At 46.4% G+C, this 22,054-nt stretch overlaps 1 protein-coding gene across 2 annotated transcripts in view; it reads left to right on the top strand.

Annotated features, from left to right (window-relative positions):
• The window catches only part of SYNDIG1 (synapse differentiation inducing 1), a 57,048-nt gene extending 38,054 nt beyond the window's left edge, over positions 1-18,994 (top strand). Inside the window, exons 4-5 of one of the 2 annotated variants that reach the window (XR_008971417.1) lie at positions 17,929-18,202; positions 18,773-18,994. Coding sequence is in view for 1 of the 2 variants with exons in the window: in XM_057402959.1 (XP_057258942.1) it covers positions 17,929-18,087 (159 nt within the window). In the remaining variant the exon portion in view is untranslated. Of the gene's footprint in view, positions 1-17,928 lie in introns of both variants that reach the window. The other variant, XM_057402959.1, reaches the window with a different exon arrangement.
• The last annotated feature ends 3,060 nt before the right edge of the window (positions 18,995-22,054 follow it).

Genomic DNA, 22,054 nt, shown 5'->3' with positions numbered 1-22,054 from the left:
TAGCTGGTGCCTTTCCCGTATTAGCCTATTTCCCAGTCTTGGAGCAGGTGACTACTTGCTCTCCTGTCAAGATTGTCACTCACCTTTGTTTGAAAGCATAATGCCAGCACGCTTTCAAGGTAGATGGGACTGAAAAGCAGCTCATTTCTTCAAGGAGCAGGGTAGAGGTTGCAGGGAAGACCTGGTATCAGTTTCCTTCCACCATTAGTTTTTCCATCCCCTGGAGCAAAAAAAAAGTCATTTCTCATCCTGAGAGCATTTTCCAGACTTCAAAAATCTGCCTTTGGATAAAATTCCAGTTTTGAACTTTGGATGCTTTTCATGAAGTCTCATGAAGTTTCATGGGTCTGATGCTTAAAACTCAATCTGGACACCCTGCCTTAAGAGGCAACAGTTCTCCATTTCCCATTACAAAGTGTATTGAAGACTCTTAAGGTTTAGTTTTCAACTTCTATGCTCTGTTTCTGAGTCACGAAACAGAGCAAGACTCCAGGCTGGCTCCTTCTGAATTCTTCTTGGTATCTGTGAGTTGCTTTTGTGCCATTACACTGTCAGACCTCGCTTTTGGGTTTGGTGTTCATCTTTGCATGATACTCACTTCCTCCTCCAGGTTTTGTGTCCCTTGCTTGGTGAAGGTAATCTCACCAAACTGACAGGAGAGCTCTGTTACGATTGTAACTTGCTTACATTTGCTTTTTCTGGCATCATCTAGAAACAGTACATACTGTACTATTTCAGTGGCTTTCCTGGATGGTGAGCTAGCTGCTTTTGCAGGATTGCTGAGTTCAAGACTGTGTATTTTTGGAGTAACATTTACTCATTTGGTGCTTTATTGTATTAACCCCCTAGATCCTGAAAATAAAAGGTAGTTTCCTCTAGCAGGAGGAAAACTGTTATGTGGGTTTCTTAATATTCAGTAAACCCATAGTGAATGACTAAGAACAGTTATCGATTCACACCAGCAAGCTGTGCCGATATATTTATGGCCATCTAAAGCGGTTTTGCTAGCTAGTCCAAAAGAAGTGTTTGCTTTCTTTTTTTAGCTCCCTACAAAATAAGAGTTTAATGACAAAAAAAAAACACCCTGCTTCGGTGAGAATGCGCTAGGCACAGCAAAACAAAAGAAAACCCACGTTTGCAGTTAAAAGTCTGTGTTTCCACACAGACTTGTTCTCCTTTATATTCGTGCTATTGAGTGTTGGTAGGACTCCCTGCAGGAGCACCCTGGTGCTTCCTGTCCATGGTGCATCATGGTAGAGATGCAGTCCCAGTGAGGACGCTGGTCCTCAGGTAAAGGAGAGACAATGGGCAGGCAAAGTGCAGTTGCCTTGGAGCAGCACTGCAGCAGAGCATTGGAACTGAAGTGTCTTCCTTTCCTCAGTGCTATTTTACACATCCCCAGGAAAACCTTCACGGAGAGCAGTCAACGTGCTGTCAAATTCCATCTACAGGCAAACAGACTTAAAACACATGGAGAGAGAGAAAACTCCCAGCCAGGCCCTGCTGTTTGCTTCTGTAAATCTACGCTTCTGCCTTGCAAGTTTACTGTTGAAGAAAGGGCTATGACAAATTCCCCCTCAGGGGTCGGTATTTCTGGGCTCTTGGGGCTGACAGCTATTTCCTCCATTGCAACTTCCCTGCTTCCAAGAGGAGCACTTTCAGTGAGTGCTCCACAAGCAGCCACAGCGATTTTCATCCCCCTCTTCTGCGAATCCTGCATTCTGCACATCCCCCTCTCGACGTTCACGTCCTCTTCACCCAGATCAGGCAGCAAGCAGCTGCTCTGGCAGCACCCCTATCTGGAACATTGCTTGATATTACAGTAGGCAGCTATGTTTATTTATAGTGACTACATGAGCCAGGATGATGGCTCTGCTGAGATCTTCACAGCAAAAAGAACTGAACAAAGCAACAAAGGGATCTGAGATCTTTGCATCACTCCTGTTCCATGGCAACCTGCCTTGAAGACTAGAGGGGGGGGGGGTTAGGCAAAATAGCATGATGTCCTTGTCTTGCCTTTTTGTGCTTCCCAGGGCACCAGTTGTTTCCCTCTGCTGGAGACCAGGTGTAGGGGAGCCTTGCCTCACTTGTTGTGTCTCTTCTTTCCTGTTAAACAAGCTCTTATTTTTTCCTGGCTCAGGCTTGCTGAGGCAGAGCAGTGCTGCTGATGGAGTAAGCTCTGATCTCCAGCATTTTTGTGTCTCGAAGAGCAGTCTCTCCTCCAAACCTGGCAGCATTAGAGATGAGATTTCCAAGGATTCAGATCATAGACTCACAGACTGGTCTGGGTTGGAAGGGACCATAAAGCTCATCAATTTCCAACTCCCTGCCACAGGCAGGGACACCTTCCACTAGACCAGCTTGCTTCAAGCCCCATCCAGCCTGGCCTTGAACACTGCCAGGGATGGGGCAGCCACAGCTTCCTCGGGCAATTTCCACTCATTTATGCTCAGACATCAGGCACAATTTAAGGCTGGGACTAAAGGACCCAAGGCTATTCTTGCTTATGCTGTGTGACCTGAGATCTTGCCTTCCCCTCCCTGTGTTCACTGCACTCTGCTGTGACCGATGCAGAGGATAGATGCTGCCCTTTGAGGCAAGAGCCCTGACGATGCTCGCTGGTGTCCTTGCAGGAAGGGGAAGGTGTGGGGAAGAGCTGGTGTCTCAGATGCGGCTGCTCCCTGTGTGTGTTCCCAGCAGGAGCGTGTTGCTGTTGGGAGTGTGTCATTCTCCTGGTGGGCGGGTGTAAAAAAACCGATTCGGAAAGTTTCAAAGGAAGCTTAACAACAGCGAGAGGAGCTGCAGCAGCTCCATGCAAATAGCCCGGGCCCATTTGCAAAACACGAATGCCTCCTCCGCTCCATAGAGATCAGCTGACAGGGGCAGGAAAGCTGTAATTTCTTCCCTAAAAACAAGGATGGTCCTCACTCGTAACTTGATCCAAGGGATTTTGAACTCTTTTGAGGATGGCATCTGATTTGCAGTGACTTTATTTACATCATGTATTATCATAGAATCCCAGACTGGACCTTAAAGCTCATTCAATTCCAACCCCCTGCCAAGGGCAGGGACACCTTCCACTGGAGCAGGTTGCTCCAAGCCCTGTCCAACCTGGCCTTGAACACTGCTGGGGATGGGGCAGCCACAGCTTCTGTGGGCACTATAAAATATACACAGACGCAGGTTCAAGCCCATCATCCAATGCAGTAACCACCACCCACCCGCCACGTTAACTCATCCATCTGATTTCAGAAGTAGAACTCCTGGCAATAAAGAAGATACTCTGATTTCCTACGTCAGGATGTCAGCCTTGATTCCTAGCCTATGCATCCCTGAATTTTCTTGGAGGACTTCCGCATGATTCTGGTTTACAGACAAATGTCCTGGATCCTCAGGCTTGCTCCCCATGGGCAGGCTGTGCTGGTGAAGCATGACTTTTGAGCCTTGCTCTCAGAAGCTGATGGAAAGCCTGACTTGCTGAGAGAGGAGGAGGCATGCATCTTCCAAAAATGCCACTTTATATTCCTCAGCAATCCCATGGCACCAAAAACGATGGCATTACTGAGGTAATTTAGCATTATTTTTAATAGCAGGAGCATTGAATATGTGTCCTTAGACCCCGGGAACCCTTCCAAGAGCTTTCCTGCTTGCTCACCTGTGCTCTTGTAGCATCCTTCTGCTGCCCAGTGGGCAGTTAACAGTCATTTTGCAAATATTCAGCTGAGCTGTTGACTGGGATTAAACCACCACGTGTATTTAAATACCTGGTATTAGAGGCCATATACTGGCAGTTCAATATGTTTCAATAAACTATAGTGAAAATGCTTTTTCTGAGTCTATCCCCATCCATCAACATGGGGAAAATGGGGTTTTGCCACTCAGCTTTAGGATGGCAGCACTGAGAGGGGAGCTGCTTTTCTTATAGAAGTTTTCCCTGTTTAACTGAAATGACATTGTAAGCACACAGACTTGCACTGATGAGGGATGTGAGCATGGATGTTTTATTCATGGCACATTTCAGTGCACATCGCTTAAAAATTAGCTGTAATTGTCTCACTAAGCCTGGTTCACCTTCCACCTGCCACTGGGTGTGCTACTGGTCTCCTGCATTTGCATCCCAAAGAAACCAAGCTTTGCATCAGATCTGGATAACCCCAGGGCTTTCTTCCAAATAGCTCCTGCCCTTGGAAGTTCAGGCTTGAACTCCTTTCTGGCTTCCTTGTAGCATAATTAAGCTGATGGCTATTGATAGGAAGTGCTCCAAGGAGGGAGAATCATTCTGGCTTGCAGAGTACCTAGTGCAAGAGGGACGGGGAAGCCACTGGAGGGGACCCTGAGCCACAAAGGTCCCTACTGTCACCTACCTCTTTTGGGTTTGCACATGCCCTCACACCTTTGTTTGCTTCGATTTCAATTGTTTCAGCAATCATAGAATGGTTTGGCAATTTTCTGTAGCTGTTACATTCCCTTTTAAATATGTATTTGTTTTCTAAGTAAGTGCTAACAGGACCTCATGGCACATAGGCTCCTGAGATGTATTTCGGCTTCTACACTTTGCAATAGGCATCACTCCACGTTGCTTCTCATCCTTGGCAATGCCACAAGCACATTGCATCTCATCTGCCCGTACAGCACAGGAAAAGGGCTCCCTGGGACTCAGTAGGAGGTGTTCATGCAAACACGTTAGGTACCTCGCATCCCAGCCAGCTCCCCATATTCCCCCAGTCATCTCTGTTCTTTGGAAACATTGAAAACTTCAGTGTTTTCATTGGCAATGGCAAACACAACAGTAAATCACAGTACAATGTTAATGGAAGTGAAGAAAGAAGTTGGGCGTGAGAGATGCTGTTCTTTAGGTGAATGTCCTTTTGACATGAAGAGGTTGATACCCTGTTGGAATAGCCTTTTCACCAAGGCTCAATTATGGATAAGCTTTGCATTGCCCTTGCTACTATAAAAGGAAAGCACTTCTTCAGTAAAAGGGGAAAATTGAGCACTACTCTTGAATTACTCTTGTAATTGAATCAGTCTGCCTTTGCAGTTGCTGAAATAGGAAATCCAGTGTTAGAAAGGAGCAGCTGAACTGAAGAAGGAAGAAATTAGCATTACTGCTGAAGACCAAAGGCATTCTCATCCACATATAATCCTGGACTGTAGGAATTCACACACAAACAGCTTCAAGAAGCTTACCATTTCCTATGTGAGCTCAGCCAGCTCTCCTCTGCCACTCCAGCCAGATTAAACCATGATTCTCCAGTGTGAAGCTGGAAGATGTGCCCTGGCACTAGCACTCCAATGTTTTGGAAAGGCCATGGAAATAATTTAAGGATCTTCAAAAGCACTGGGAATCTGAAAGGAGAGGGTAAGGTAACCTCAAATTGCTATAGACATCCTTTCATTACTTTCCCTACAATGGACCAGGGCCTGAACCTTAGTTCTCTATCACGTGAAGTTAAAGACAAGATGGTTTTTAAAGAGCACTGAAGTGACTCAGCCCAATTGCTGCAACAGCAGCAATGGCAACTGAAACATGCTTGAGATTGCTGTCGTGACCTGGTGCCTTGCCCCAAGCCACATCCTTGCAAATAATACATCTATTCCTTCTCCCTAGTGAAGGGCTCATTTGAAAGGGGACTCATTCTAGGCTGTGACACCGCTTCTTTTGTTTGTAGTACTGGTGTTTTTCTTTCTGTGGAGCCGTGTCACTGCCTGTTTCTCAGTTGGTTCTCAGTTCACACAGTGGTGACAGTCAGAGAAGTGCCCACCTAGATGGGCCAGAAAGCAGCTGCCCTGCTTTGGTACACATGTGGAGTGAAAGCTGCACTCATCACCCAGTGAACAGCTTTGTGATGTACCTTTGCTGCCAGCAGAAGACATTACTGTAGGAACCTTGATCGGTCATGCCCATCACTACACCCATGGCCCTGGCTGGAGCTAAGCTTCCTGTCTGCACTTCCAGGAGCATGGAAAGCGCTTCCTCCAGTCCTTTGCACTCCACTGAAGTGAACCTCCAGGTCTGCCTTTCCCACCAGGAGAGCATATTGCCCTCCCAGGAGAAGAAACGACATAAATGTTGTTCATGGCCTCCCATGGATAGCTCGGCAGCTCCAATAGCTACGTTGAGTTAAAGGTACCGCAGAACTCGAGTGGGGAGGTCTGCTGGGAGAGAGACCAGGTTCCCTTCCTCAGCAAAGATGTGCCTCAAAGCACGACGCTGTGCTCCTGTATCCAGCTCCACTGTGCAGGGAAACCACATTTGCTTGGCCTCGTGCTGTTTTCTAGTGGAGGAGAAAAGTGTGGACAATTGACATAGTGTCACGAGGATGTGTATGTGTGCTAATGTCTGTGTATGCTTTACTGCCACCAGCGCTTGTCCAGGACAAGGATCCCTATTGTGCTAGGTGCTCTACAGATCAAAGCTAACACCTTGGAAACGATAAGAGAGAGGCATAAGCCTGTCCTCAAGGGCTTACAGCTTAGACAAAGCAAGAGAGAGACACACGGGGAACAGAAGGAGGCGGGAGGGGGGAGTGCTGGTCACCAAAGCAGACGGCTGCCTTAGACCTCTGGCTGCATAGCTACCATAGACTCATTTAGCCCTGAGCAAATAATGAAAACAGTTGTTCATGAATATTTTAGTGGGATATTTTCATGGTACATTTCAGTCATGAGGCACGTATTAGCCCAGTGGGGTAGAAGGTTGAAAGAGAGAAAAGGGGGAAGAGAGCAGGCAAGCTCTGGAATAATTCATTATCAAATCCCTCCCCACACAAATTACTTCCTGCTGAAAACTTCTGATGGACAAATGCAACAGAGATACCAGACCAGGGCAGGCTTCGTGCTTCACTGGCATGACCCTCCTTTTATAGCTCCACCGTCACATGGTGGAAGATGTTTAAGCATCCACAGGGTTTGTATCTCCACATCTGGACTTCCACCCTGCTCACTTGCTACCACCTCTGGACGTGGTCCGTTTTCTCCTACATCATTTGGTGTAAAACCGTTGTTGCATAACTCAGGTGGAACTGCTACTCCTCCTCTGCCCTTGCCAAGTCCGAGGACTTGGTCCCCAGGCACAGACCAGATCTCTGTCACTCCTCTGCTCTTACTCAGGGCAGGTTTTAACAACAGTTTGGCATCGCCTGCCCCTTCTCTCTGACCCCAGCTGGCTGAGCTCTTGGGAAAACCCTGGCACAACCAATTCAAGATAAAGAGGTCCATGAGGTGTCAGGTCCCAGGGCATGCTGGTTCCTCCTAGGCTGCCTTAGGCTGAGGTGAGCCCATTAGCTCAGCCCGTGATGCAGGACAGGTTTATAGCATTCTCACTGTGATGGACTAGTCCTGGACGCAAGATGGCCAAATTAAAGGGACTTATATGTGAAAGTGATTTTCTCCATAGCAGCTGCCATCCTGCCAGATGCAGGATTCTTCCCTGTGAGGGTGCTGAGGCCCTGGCACAGGGTGCCCAGAGAAGCTGTGGCTGCCCCATCCCTGGCAGTGTTCAAGGCCAGGTTGGACACAGGGGCTTGGAGCAACCTGGTCTAGTGGAAGGTGTCCCTGCCCGTGGCAGGGGATTGGAGCTGGATGAGCTTTGAGGTCCCTTCCAACCCAAACCATTCTATGAGTCTGTGATCCTATGTCCAGGATAGCACACTCTGCTCACAGTATTTAAAGGGAAGGGACTGGAGAGCAAGAAGAAAAAGTCCTTTGAGATCAAAGGGACCCTGCTCTGACTCCTGAGGTTTGCATTTCACAGAGGGAGTCCTCTGCTCAACCAGCGCATCCTACAGAGGCTTTTATCCCTCTTCATAGAAAAGAGTGTGCCATACAGGTTGCATCTTCCTACTGTGAATGTGTTTGTGCCTTCCCCACCTCCCGCAGGATGTGCAGACAGGGGGGGACACTCCTCCCTCCTGCTGACAGGGACCTGGCCTCTGCAGCAGCCACTGTTCAGGTTTGACCCTCCTGCTGCTAGACAAGCCAACTGGCTGGAGAGAGGAGCTTTGATTTCCGTCTCTCACTGCTTTCAGCAGACACAGCAAGGCCAATTAAATCACGGGGAGCAAGATGTTTGTTATATATATGCAACAGAATAAAGGAGAGGAAAAGAAAAGAAGCAACCGTCATGCTCTCATTTGTACGCTTTGGAATAATTTGAGAGTAAAAAAACTTGGCCAGGTTGTTAATGACCCCTCAGAGCCACTAAGAAGGATTCTTATTAGCAATCTCTGCCCTCCCTGTTGGACAATGAGGACTTATGTTTGTTTGCTAATGGGTTTCCAGTGAGGAAGAGCCCTACCCCTGTGGAGCAGTTTGTTAAAGGGAGAAGAGTCCTTTGGGATGGCCTCTTCCTTCCACCAGTTATCATCAAAGCAGCAAATATTCTGACTGGGGCTCCCATGAATCAAAAATAAAATGGTCCCAAGATGCCAGTGTAAGAACTGCTGCAGCTCTACTCCATCCTGCTCCTTTCTCTTAGTATGGCAATAGGCGATTTGGGGAGCAAACCTGCAGCAAGACAATATTATAAGGTAGTTACTGCAAGCATTAGTAAGATGCTGGAGGAAGAAAGAGTAGCAAAGCTAGGCAATCCTCGAGGATACACATCTCAAGCCAATTTAGTTTCTTCCTGAGGGCAAGAGTAAGAGCTGACTCGGGCACCGTGAAGGCACATTAGAAGGATGTTCTTGCTATTGTGAAGGTGAAACCAACAGCTCTGTGCTGCAAGAACTGGCGGGGTCCCTCACTGTGCTGCTTAAGGCACTGCAGGTACAAGGTCTCTCTGGTCTTTCTATGATGCCAGCAGACAGACTGGACTGGGAGAGGCTTTGTTTAGTGCTCAGGCAGGTGACTTACTCCTCAGCAACAGCTTTCCTGGAGAGCTACCCTGATCCATCACCAACTCTGTACCCTGTTCACTGGGCAGCAGGAGGATGAGCAAAGCCTTTCCAGCTCACTCTGGCTGCTGCTGGGCTCCTTCCAGCTGCCCACCCCTGGCAAGGTAGTGCTGCTGCCTGGATGTCTTCTATACACCCACAGCCCAGCTCTGCAGAGAGCTCTGTTCCTGCTGGTGTGGAGATAACATCCGCATAACACAAAAGCAGGGTTGCTGGTTTTGGGTAGAAGAAAGAGAGGGTGAACCAGGAGCAGAGGGGCAACAAGGGGAGCAGAAACGAGTAACATGAGATCCAAGGGTAAGAAGTCTACAGGGCAAGAGCAAGGCTGAGATAAAGCCCTGGGATGGAATCCCCACACATCAAGCCCCGCACCACTGAATCACAGGAGCCTGGGAGTACTGCAGTGGTAGGAGGGAGGACTTTTGTACATGAGAGATTAGGGGCTAGCATCTGCTGGCATGACAGCACGGTGATGTGATGTGTTATTGCTGGAGAACATGGAGTTCTTGTCTTGCAGACGCTGAGTCATAGGAAAGACAGAGCAGTCATTTCAGGGTGTTGACAGCTTAATACAAGGTTAGACCTTCCATCTCCATGCCAACAGCAACGGTGACAAATACATATCAATTGTTCCAGGTCAGCTGATGAACTTTCCCCATAGTGAAAAATGAGATCTTGTTGAGTCCTCCTCTACGGAGAATGGAGCTGAATCAAGAGATGAGCATGCCTCTGGTTTCTTCAGCCTGTGCAGAGGTGTATCCTGGCATTAGTAGATGCTGGTGGGTGTCTGGGTAGGATGCCTGTCTCACAGCACAGTTTTTTGTTCTCTTTTTTCATTCTTTCCCCATCCAAGCACGGTTCTGGGGCTAAGCAAGGAGGATGGGGAACATCATCTTCGTACTGCGGTGATCGCACCGTTTAATGCAGCTTCCAGCTCTCCCCAACAGTACAAGCAGCCTAGCCAGGAATAATTTCCTCGATCTCTCCCTTTTAGTCTAGGTGCTTTCTAAGGTACCATCCAGCAGCAGGCACAAAATGCCCCATAGACCATCCCTTCTCAGGAAGGTGACTGCTCCACAGGAGTTTGTTGGCTTGGGGCCATCCCAACCCCAACAAGAGGAGCCTTCCTCAGAAGGGGTCGTATTTCTGAGGAGGCACCATGTCAATTATTGAAAAGCGATTAAAAATTGAATGCATAATGAGCAATACTGGAGCCAGATGAGGATTTATGCACCAGCCTTTAGCTGGTTTGTCAAGGCTGTGTGTGCAGATACATAGATACATATATAAATACATATATAGCATGGTTTCAGAAAAAAAGGTTGTTTTGAGACATTTCTTCTCTCAGGAGGCTTTCGAAAACCTTCTGAAACCCCAAATCAATACCTTTCCAAGCAGAACAAAACTAATCCCTTCTTCATTTGGAGCAAAGTTTTTAATCTGAAAGGTGGAGTTATTGCCTATATAGAGATAAAAACCAAACCGAAACACAAAGAGAAGCTCGAAAGCAACATGAAATATTTCAAAACTGTCTCTATAAACTCCTTAAATTAACCTCCATTATTTAAAAATAATCTGGTAGCACAGATTTGCGTTCAGCATAGTTTTTTACACTCTATTTTGCCCTTGGTCTGAAAGAAACGTCACTTCCCATGCTCAGTCCATCTTGGATTCAGTTTGAGTTGTTTAAAAAGTATAAGATCTCCTTCTTGTTGTCCTCTAGAGCTTTTAAAACCTTCCTGCTGAGTTTCTATCTTCTGGAATGTCTCAGTCGTGTTTTTTCATGGGACTTTGGTCCATATCTTTTTGCCATGTAAATATAGGACCTATTGTAAAAACAGTGGTGACATCTTAAAAAACGGAGGAAAGAAGATACATGGAAAGCAAATGAGTAGATTCTGGTTTGAAAGAAGTGGTCTATCAGAAAGGCAAAAGCCCTCTGTCTTATTCCCGTACTTGTTACCAGCTCAGAATTTTCTGATAAGAATGGGAACAGAAACATCAGCAGAAAGCTGAAGGATTTCAGAGTGCTTTTTGTGTACTTCAATTGGGAATAACCAGGGGGGGTTGCCCAGAATGTGGTGACTTTAGTTCTTACACTAAATAATGTTAGCAAAATCCACAGTCCTTTGTTAAATAAATACAGGAATGGCGTATTAGCATAATGGATTAACTGAGCACATCACCCTGCATTATGAACCAGCAATGCTGAGTCATCCTAGGACTAGATGAATATTCCAACCCAATAACCTGTGTCCAGTGGTGGCATAAGCAGATAGGAAGAGGATTTGAAGAGCAGAGTAAGCATAGACTTCTGTAATACTTCCATGATGTTGTTCCCAAATAATATCCATGACATGTTCATGGGTAAAATGTCAGTGGTGAACTCAGAAATACAGACTCTAATAGAATTTCTCCTTTGGGTCATACGTATGTGTGAGGACATGAACCCATGCACAAGTGTGTCGGGGCATATGTAAGTCAGTGTGTGTAGAACGGGCTTCATCACATGCCACCTGTCTCAAGTTTTCTCCTCTTCCATCACAAAGTGGCAACATCTGCTGAAGGACTAGAAGCAAAGAGGAAGGGGGGAGGAAATTATCTTCTCTACCATAAACATCCTAAATTCTTGTATATGCCCGGAAAACAGAGCTGCCGTCGTACCGCGGGCTGAGGTCTCATCCTCTCAAGTGCAATCAAACAAACTGCTGTTGCTGTGGAGCTTGTCTAAAAACATTTTGCTCATTCAGGCCTTTTATGCCTGCTGTTCTCATTATTATGCTCTTGTTTTTCCAAGTGTCGAAATCTCACTCGGACATTTATAGTTTTATCTGCGCTTGAATGCACAATCAGACGCCGCAGGCAGCACCAGCCTGGGGCTGAGTCACGTCTTCGCCTCCATTGGATTTCAAATTCCAGCAGAAAACATTGACACCAAAATGATGCAGCGGCTGAAGCCCAGATGTTATGAGAGTTGATAATGCAGAAGAGGCAAACTCATGCTGGTCTCTGTTTACTTCCTCTTCTCCCCACTCACACTTTCTTCCCCTGAGCCTTTCATAGGTTTCCAGGGATAAATGTTGTCCCCGCTATATCCCCTCCCACCAATGCAGCATCATTTGATTTGGTGGCAGTAGGGATTCTGTTAGTCAGGCCACTTGTCTTCACCTGCCTCCTACCCAGGAGCTTGGCAGGGTTTTGTCAAGGCTGGAAGTTCATGTGCTGCTGCAGGGCGAAGTGGTGATGCTCACAGAGAAGGAAATACCACGTGGAGGGCTGGGTGGAGAAAGGTCTGGTTAGACTATACATGGACTTCCAGTGCAAAGCAAGAGGCTACTCCAGACACAGGGTGGTCACCAGCCTGTCCCTTCTCATTGCCTTCACACTGGTAGCTGTTCCTACCTCCACTGTGATGAGCCTGTTGTTGTTTCTCTGCCTTTACTTACCAGTCATGGTAAAGAAGGGGCTGAGGCAGGTCAGAGGGGCTGATGATGGAAGCAGCATCCGCTGCGATGCACTCACATTGCACAGTGCTATGCTCTGGCCACAAGCCTGTTTACTAGAATGAGGATCCATTGTTGAAAGGAAGCCTTGAGGGGGAGGTTTTCACACTGGATTTTGTTTTGTCACTCTGAGATGCAGCAGAGCACTTAGGACATCTGGCAGAAGCCTCAAGCAAAGCAGCAGCAGCTGCGTATGCCAGTTTATCCCCTCTCCATGTGTTAATGAAACCCTGGTGACATCCCTGGATCATCCTTTTCTCACTCCTTCCCAAGTACTCACAGATCTCAGCATTGCCCCAGAGGAAGTTCCACATGGGCTAAGCATTTACTGCCTCACTGTCCTCATCAGCCATCCCAACTAGATCTCAGTGTTACCATATAATCAGAGAGCAGGGTATGGTTAAGCTCTTGTGCTTTCTATCTTCTAAATGCTCAGGATGGGACTGACACCTTACTGAAAGACATCAATCCTGAGCAAGTTATCTAGCATCTACCTATCACCGCTGGAGTGTGGATGGGAATTTCCTGAAGGTGATCCAGCAATTGATTTTGGACACTGCAGTCTGAAGGCTAGGTTAGGCTGGGTTGGATGCCTTCCTTTGAAGAGGAAAAGAAGCGTAAGCAGTAGAGATTAGGTCCAGCATTGAGCCTAAGAGGTTTGTGTTTGTTTTGAAGTGCCTGCACTTCACTGTGATGCCTGCTCCCCACTGTTTGCACAGCAAGTTCCAGGCAGAGAATGTCTGCTTGAGACTCATGTCCATTTCCAGACCCAACTTCCCAGCAGAAATGATGGAAACCTCTAGAGGAGCTCTTTGGTATCTGAAAGGCCAGTTGCCACAGGCTGAAGCTTCTGTTATACTATGGGCATAATGTGATTTGCAAATGCCTGACACAGCAAAGAACCATTTGTTGTCTATTTAATTCACCAGTTCAGTCTGTCGACATGTTTGATGAGGCTTCCTAGTCCCCTGGTTCTTTCCTGAAGCTCTCCTGCTATATCCCAACCCCTGTGCTGGGTGTCTGCCAGCCCCATGTTTTCCACTGCGGACTCTTTGCTCTCATTCATGGTCCAGAGGCAGATCCTGACTTCACCCTTTCCCATCTGTATCTTTAGCAAAGTCTCTGGAGTCTTTTTCTCACCGTCAGTGAAAATGAAGTGATGTGAACCTGAAAGTGGAAGATACTGCCCAGAAATTTGAGATCAGCACAAGCCAGGCAAATTAAAAGCAGTTGCCAGCGCTTTTGAGTAGAAGACAGGAGAGGATACGGGACCAGAAGTGTTTTCTGTACGAGTTACTCCTCATTCTGTGGCAATTTCTGCATGCCACTTGTAGAATTAAGACCCACGGTCCAGCCAGTGTCTTTGTGGAGCCTGTGCATCCCTGCTCCTTGCCGGCCATTCCTTCACCATGAAATGAAAAGAAGTCCTCCCATCACCTCACCAAAGGGGTCAGGATACCCCATTCTCCTCCTACGTGGAGCCACTCTGCTCTCCCACTTCAGGGCGATGAGGCAGGATTAATAATTGTGATCAATGTGTTTCTTGTTTCCAGATACAGTGTACCAGAAGGTATTTTGTGAGTGTGATATATGAGTCACTGTGGGATGCAGCAGCATTTTTTGGCCTTGCAGTTATGGAGGTGCAGTATTCATCTTCTCTCAGCCCATAAAACATGCAGCCCAGGGACATGATGAATATGTTTTGCAGAAGCTCAAGTGGAAACTCCAGGGAAGTACCTTGAAAGTGTTTCTAAACAAGAAGACATTCATTTTGTTAGTTATACAAAGCAAGACAAACCTTCCAGACCTCCTTACTCCTCCTTCCCCTGCCCCTCCTCACTTTCCTGGCTGACTTCCAAAGTCTCTAAAGAGAGGATTGATTGAGGGCTGGTATTTTCTCAAGCCCCTGTTTTTACCTTTGGAGTACCCAGGTTAATCACAACCTGTGCCAGTATCTAGCAAATTGATCAGAAAGTCATATCTGGGCATCCAGAGGACACAGATCAAGGGAAAACCAAGGGGCAGGGGGTTTGGGAGCCAAGCACTCTGCAAGAAGTGTCTCATCTTCTGGCTGTGCAGGGGGGGAACTTGTCTGGTGCTATCCGATGAATTAACCCCCACTCATAATTCATCCCATGTCTTGCAGTTGTCCCCTGATCTGTTTATCAAACCTGTTGGTCCTGCTGCTGCCCAAAGACTGTATTAAATTGGTTCATCAATCATCTGGCTGCCAGCCACAGTCTTGCCAGAGAAAGGAAGCAGCGAATGAATGGAAGTACTGTAAAACTCCAGAGATAACATCATTTTGATTAGGAAAAGTGCTTACTTCTGCAGCCACTTTTAAGGCTGTTAGAATAGCTGTTTGTATTCCTTAATAGTTAATTTAAGGCGCTTAGCTTGAAGAGGCTGTAGTGAATCAAGTCCTTTGTTAGGAAGGCATTTGGACCTTCATTCTTCCACCAGTCCCAGCTGCATCAATCATGATGGACTAGTTAATACCACATAGGATTCAGCTTTGCTCGTCAGGGCAAAGAAGTAATAAAAAGCCAGTACTGCTTTAGTGATCCCAGAGCTGAGCCTGTGAAGAGGAACTCCCAGAAATCCATTTCCAGGCTCGATACGGATGCCAGATGAGCACACAAGACATTTCTTGTTCTCATATCCCACATGGGGTTTTGCTACAGCACAGGTATTCCTGGCATGGAAGCCCCAGAATGTCACTTCTCTGTGTCAGGCATCGAATGGGCTGGATAATAGAATCACAGAATGATTTGGTTTGGGTTGGAAGGGACCTTAAAGATCATCCAGTTCCAACCCCTTGTCATGGGGGTTGCCAAAACCGAGGGATTTCTTCAACGTGCACAGGGGTACCAAAGACCTGATCCCTGTTTAAAAAAGCCCAAACAAGGCAAGAAAAAAAGCGCTTATTCGTTGCCAGATGTTAACCTATTAAAACTGGCCTCGGTTGCATTTTGTGTAGCAACTGTTTTCCAGATCTGTTTAGCTTAAACCTGCAGAAATGCTGCAATGTGCATACAGCGACTCTGGGCAGGAAGGGGAAGGTTTTGCTAATTAGAGGATAGCAACAAAGCATTTTCTTAGTGATAAGCAAGTCCTTCCAGACGAGTCTGACACTGATGGAGGGGGCTTCTGCGTGGATGATTTCTCCATCACAATGGAAACCTTTCTGAAAGGAATAAAGGAGGAATATAAGATTGTCCTTCTCATGTGCCCGTACCAATGCACTCTACATCCAGAATTGGATGTAGGAGAGATTTGATTTTGCCAAATGTGACAAAACATGCATCGGGTTAAAGGGAAAAGCCCCACATTCAGATTAGGTACTTTGCTGGAAACTAGGACTTCAGTGAAAGCCTGGGCCTGTTCCGCCAGCAGAAGATACTCACTATAGGTCTAATCCTTTCACAAATGTCATCAGAGAGCTCATCAAGAATAAAAGCTGTTCTCTGTGAGCAGGTACGTCACTAGGTTGAAGATACTATAGAAAAAAATGGTCTATTAGTGCTTGACAAATCAGCCTTCTGAATCCCTTTGGGTCACTCGTCATTTTGGGAAGATCTGACCTCTTTTATTGAATCCAATCAAGGCATACTGCCAACTTTTCAGATTATTTGACATTTTGGTTAATGGTTCCTTTTCCCTTTGAGTTTCCATCTGTTTTTCAGTGAAAAAATGCTGTTTTGAAACGGCACAAAGTTTCATTTCCAAGAGGTCAACCCAAAATGTTGCCCAATTTTTCATAGCGTAACGTGACATTTCAGAAATGTCAAATTGAAATGCTCCAACATTTTCAAACTTTCCCTCCATTTTGAGGTGTGAAACTGTTTACCACACTCTATCCAAAAGCCCAAATAGCTTCATGTGCATTTACCTTCATCTGACAAATCCAGCCTAACTTCAGTGTATAGCAGCCTCTCTGCTCAAGCCTGTTCTTGATGCTGCAATGGCTAGCAGATGCTTGGAGAGCTGAATGACCAAGTCATTATAAAGCTTTCTTTGTTTTCCTTGGCATAACTCTTAAGCCACCCTAACAAGTACATCCATGATGCCTAAAGCTCCTGGGGTTTTTGTGGGAAGGGCTCTTTTTTGAGTATTTGGAGGTCCCAGACAAGAAGCTCATGAAATCCATGGTCACTAACCGGTCATCCTTTGCAAAGTGAGTACCCAGCTAAACTAGAGGACACGGCAGTAGGTGTATAAACACCTGGGAGGTGTTTAGATGTTGCTGTTTTGACATGATCATTTTCCCCCTGCCTGCAGCCTAGTCTCTCTCTCAATACATATTGCTTGACATGGTTTCTGCCAGAAACATTTATAAGGCATTATGCTTAAAAAATGAGGTTGATGAATGAGAAGAGACAGTTCTCCTAATAAAGTCATTGATAGAAAGGCCAGAAGCCTTTTTTTCAGCGGGAAAGCTTGTCATTTGGCTGCTGTAAATTGCTCTAAGTAGCAAGATAGCAAAATAAAAGACATAAATAGAGCAATAGGTGACAGTGAAGCAGAAAACGTCCCAGGACATCGAGCATTTGTTGGGAAATACAATTAAAGCATTATGAATTCCTCACTCATTGTTGCAAGGGAACAAGGACTGTCTCAGAACTTACAGGGCTCATATGCTTCTACAAGACATTTCTGGTAAGTGACAGATCTGTTACTGCCTGCTGAGTGATCCCGCTGATATCATACCCTTGTCTATAAAAAGGACATCCTCCTTTCATCATATCGCGAGGCTGAGACCCCCTGAAATGGCATTAAGTGGTCTTGGCAATGGGTGGATCAGTCTTGTCCAATTTTAGCTTGCCTTTTCCTGTTTTGATCAGGGGGGTTGCTTTTGTCTTGGAGGCATAAGGCGGGATGTGTTAGAAGAACCAGTATTTGAATACTTCTCAAACTCCAGATGTAGTTTTATGCAGGGGCCATCCTGTTGATGTCTGTGTGACTGTGGGATCATCACAGGAGACATCCATCAGTGAGGAAGTGACTCTTTCTGTGTTCATTGACAGCTGTACTAACAGATACAGTAACTCTATGAGGTTTGTTGTGCTCAAGCCAAAAAGCCTGACAAACTACATTGGGAACTCCAGCTGATCAGATTGAATTCAAGGCACCTGCTTGGGTACTCAAAGCTACATAGAAGTTGTGATACGATTGCCAGAGCTTTGGATTAGTCTTCTGAGCTACTGGCAACCATGGCAAGAGGTGCAAAAGCTACTTCAAAAAACACCATCAAAATGGAAACTCCTCTTTTCTAAGCTTGTGTGTCAACCCTCTGATAATCAAGGGAATTGCCCTGCTTGTATGCGTAAGTGTTCATCTGAATTAAGGCTAAAAGAGTGTCTACTAGCTCTGGTTTCCTAGCTCATTCAACTAAACAAGTCCCTGATCTCCAACGAGTTCACTGTCATATCCCAGGACCACGTTTCAGCCAAGAAATGAGCATCACATCTTCATTTCCAGGGGAAACAAGTAAATACGTTGCCTTGTTGTTGTTGTGTATCTTGCAGACAAACAAAGCAGTAGCCAAGGGGGACTTCCACCATGCAAGCTCCAGCTCCCGGCGAGCGCTCTTCCTGGCTGTCCTGTCCATCACAATCGGAACTGGCATCTACGTTGGGGTGGCCGTGGCTCTTATTGCCTATTTGTCCAAAAACAATCATTTATGAGCCTCAGGAAAGGGGGAGAACCAGCCACCCGGCACCTGCACTGCAGAACCCCCCCAGCAGATCAGACTGCATGACTTTCCACAAAGATGAAGAGACAAACACCTTCTGGGGGCAGGTACAGGATAACGTGGGCTTGTGCATTATTGTAGGGTGGGAAGCTGGCTGGGGGGATAGTTCCGCAGTCTGTGATGCACAAGTCTTGCTTCTCTTCATGACCCCCCCCCCCATACAAGAGAAAACAGAAGGAAAGAGAGAAAGAAAAGGAAAAGAAAGAAAAAAAAGGAAAAAGGAAAAGGAAGTTGGGGGAGGTGTGGAGAGGGGTGTTTGCCTTTTCCTTCTTTGCAATACGGTGTTTACAAGCAGCTGGCAAACTGAGCTGTTCTCTCAATACCTTTTTGGGGACCTGAACTTTGCAGCCAGCATGAGCTTGTGCTTAGTTTGCTTGTTAAGCACTGCACTGAGAGCTGGGAAAGCCTGGACGGTGGCCGGCAGTGTAACAACAGGAAGAAGAATATGTTCTCTTTTGTTTTGAACGCAGGACTTACTTGCCTAAGAGTGAAGCAGAGACCTCAGCGTAGAATGGCATTGCCTACTCTTCCTGTGTGGGTAGGTTTCCATGGAAGGAGAAAAGGAAATAAAAAAAAAGAAGTATTCTTTTCTTTCCTTTCCTTGTTTTTGGATTAAGATGTGACCCACAGGCCCACCCAGTGCAGAGCAGCTGAGGTTGCTGCATGACTTGGCTCCGCAGACTGAGGGTGAAGTCGAAGTAGCATGAGATCCATTGTAAAACGAATTCCTCCATCCGGTCCTATCGTGATAACGGCACATTCCTGTGGCATATTGCTCACCTGGGTTGCTCTGTCTTACCATGGAGACCTGCGTAGCAGTGCAAGAAACCTGGGAGGGGGGGTGGGTGGGCAGGGGGGAAATGCAAACTGAAATACTAATAAATTACGGTAAAGCATGGGAATTAACCAGGGGAAGGAACGCTTCATACATTTCTGGGGTCCTGCTCGCACGCGGAGCAGGGAAGGAGACCACTCAGATCACAAGCTCACAGCTCGTCCGTGGACCAGGGACACAGCATAGCCATGGAGAGACAAGGTTGTCCCTCGATAAGCGGCGCAGTGGTACGCTGTAAGGAAACCGAGCACTGTCCTTACTCCACTGACTGAAATGACACCATTATGTTCTTCCCCACAATCAACCTTTTATTTATTTCTTTTTTGCCTTACAGATGTACTATTTCATCCCACCAAGGGTGTATCAGCATAAATATATGTGTATCTCCATATACATATATACAGAGACAGAAGCTGATCAAAACAATAAGCATTTTATGGTTCACTGCCTTGTGTTTTACAAACATTTCTTTACCCAAGAATGTCTCAAAGACCTTTATTTTCCAACTCTGTATTGTGTGTCAGCTTTACTCTGGGGCAGGATTTTTCTCCTGTTTTGGGGTTGGCATCATTTTGGGTTTGATTTGACTTTTTTCTTTTAATTTTAAGGGGGGAGGAGGACACACACATCCAAAACTATTTTTCTGCTAGTTATACAATTTATTAAAATACATGGTACACAGCTGCTGATGCTCCGTGTGACACTTTTCTTTGGATGGATGTGAAGCATTAGGCTTGAATGAAACTTACCTCAGTACCCCAAGTTCAGCTACATGGAGAAGTATCCGTATGGAGCATCCCATACTGTACCTGGACCCAAAGACCTGTTGCAGTCACTGGCAGTACTTTTGCATTGATATGTTTGGCTTCAAACTAAGCCTGGAGACTAGCAATGTACTTACTGCTAGTCATCTAGGGAGACCGAGATGTGACATCAGGCAGGAGTTCTTCCCTGTGAGGGTGCTGAGGTCCTGGCACAGGGTGCCCAGAGAAGCTGTGGCTGCCCCATCCCTGGCAGTGTTCAAGGCCAGGTTGGACACAGGGGCTTGGAGCAACCTGCTCTAGTGGAAGGTGTCCCTGCCCGTGGCAGGGGTTGGAACTGGATGAGCTTTAAGGTCCCTTCCAACCCAAACCAGTCTGGGATTCTATGATTCCTAGAATAAATGTGCCATGTGTTCAGGCAAATCTGACATCTGCCTTACCCGGATGACATTGACATTTCTGAGTAATGCCATGGTGTACGTACCTGTATGAACTAGGAAATCACAGTCAGATAGAGAGATCTCCATAAATTGCTATAGCAATTAGTCCTGCTGTTTAAAGCCATACCGTTCAAGAGTGGTTATGAAATGCTGTAAGAAATTATTGAGCTAAAACACCCATTATTCATTGTTGGCTGCTTGTTGCTGATGGTTCTTCTCTGTAACTCCTCCTTTGGGAAAGAAAGGGATGTGTAACCAGGGAGGAGAGACAGGGATACTACATCTACTGTGAACAGTGAATTAGAAGAAGTCAGGAGGAAGTACTGACAGTTAAAGATAGACCCTTGAAAGCTTCCTTCTCTACAGATGGACACCAAGAAAATGCCTTTGGGTGCTTTCCTTTTTCAAGCAGCTTTTTGAAACTGAGTTGGTGTACCTGTCATTCCAGCTTGAACTTACCCCTTAAACCTACCTGTTATTCAGAAGCCATTGCTGCTTGTATGCTCTCTCCATGCCTAAAGGATACTTTATTTTTAACGAGCATCACTTTTGGGGTAGCAGAGTGCTCTGCCCTCCTGTGTTTGCACACAGGGCGATCCTGTTTAGTTTACCGGCTTCACAGAGAGAATAGAGAGAATAAACTAGGTTGGAAAAGACCTTTAAGATCATCAAGTCCAAAAGTCAGTCAGTTTCTCAAAGGCTACAGCTGCCTCATTACTTCCCTCCCTTCCTGAAGTGAGACTTTCTAAACAGGTCTCACCCAGGAGACCTGAGACTCCTCAATCAGGAAATGTCAAAGAAGCGGCACTGGTATCTTTACCAATGACAAACTGTAGTGAGAGCTAAGATCTACTATGAGGAGAAATACCGAACTGTGAAGTCCAGGGTCGGAAGGCTCCAGCTTAATCATGGGATGTAGTATGCCATTGTGGATTAACCTCAAAAGATACATGAGGAGTTCTGGAGACTCACTGATGGGGAAAGAAAAAACCCTCTTTGTGAACGCCTCAGAGCTCGGGAGAACAGAGAGATGCTCAGCAAATAATGTGCTGGGTTAGAGACTAATTACACATTACATCTGCTATCTGACGGGATTTCATAACCCTCTGATACCTCCACTGATTCTCAGTGCCTTCATTTGGGAATCTTCCTAGCCTTGAGCATTTTTTATCTCTCTCAGCCTGAAATGAATGTCTCCCATGCTCCACACAACACCCACCATCTGGCTAGCTTGCATGAGCTCCCTGCTGAGGCAGGGAGAGGGCATAGCGAGGCTGCTTGGGAGCATCACTGTAACCCAAGGCTGGAAGAGATGCGGGCAGACACCAGCCTGCCTGCCCGTGGCAGTGCAACCCCTTTCTCTGGGCTGGCTGCCATGCACCCTCCCTCCAAGACTTGGGGAATGCCATGTGGGGAGCTCCACAGGCAGCCAACAACCATCAACTCCTTTATAATCTCCTCTTCATTTCCTCCTGCATCACTGCGTACAGTGATGGCTGGAGGGTGTTTCTAACCCGAGGGACTTGTTCATTCAGTAACCACTTTTGATGGAACTTGGCAGAGGGAGTGGACATATTTAATACAACTAAGTGCCTGTAAACCTCACAGTAAGGAGCAGTGCAACAGCAGAGTTGTACCCAATCGCTGTGCCCAGAGGAAGGGCACAAAGAGCGAGGACACTGGGCAGTAGACATCAGAAAACACACACTTAGGCTGCTGAAAGCCCCAGCCAGCAGTGGAGCTTCGGTCAGTGTGCACGACAGCCCATAATACGCACAGGGTCCGCAGGAGAACAGGTTTCATCAGTCTCAGAGCTCACTACACTTGGCTGTTAGCAACAGAAGATGAACATTAGCAGAAGGG

This window comes from Pezoporus wallicus, unplaced genomic scaffold, assembly GCF_028554395.1.
Source record: "Pezoporus wallicus isolate ANWC-B61680 ecotype Strahan unplaced genomic scaffold, APGP_CSIRO_Pwel_v1 contig_7553, whole genome shotgun sequence".
Classification (NCBI taxonomy): domain Eukaryota; kingdom Metazoa; phylum Chordata; class Aves; order Psittaciformes; family Psittacidae; genus Pezoporus; species Pezoporus wallicus.
Note: the sequence above shows the minus strand (reverse complement) of the source record. Positions and strands in the feature narration are given on the sequence as shown.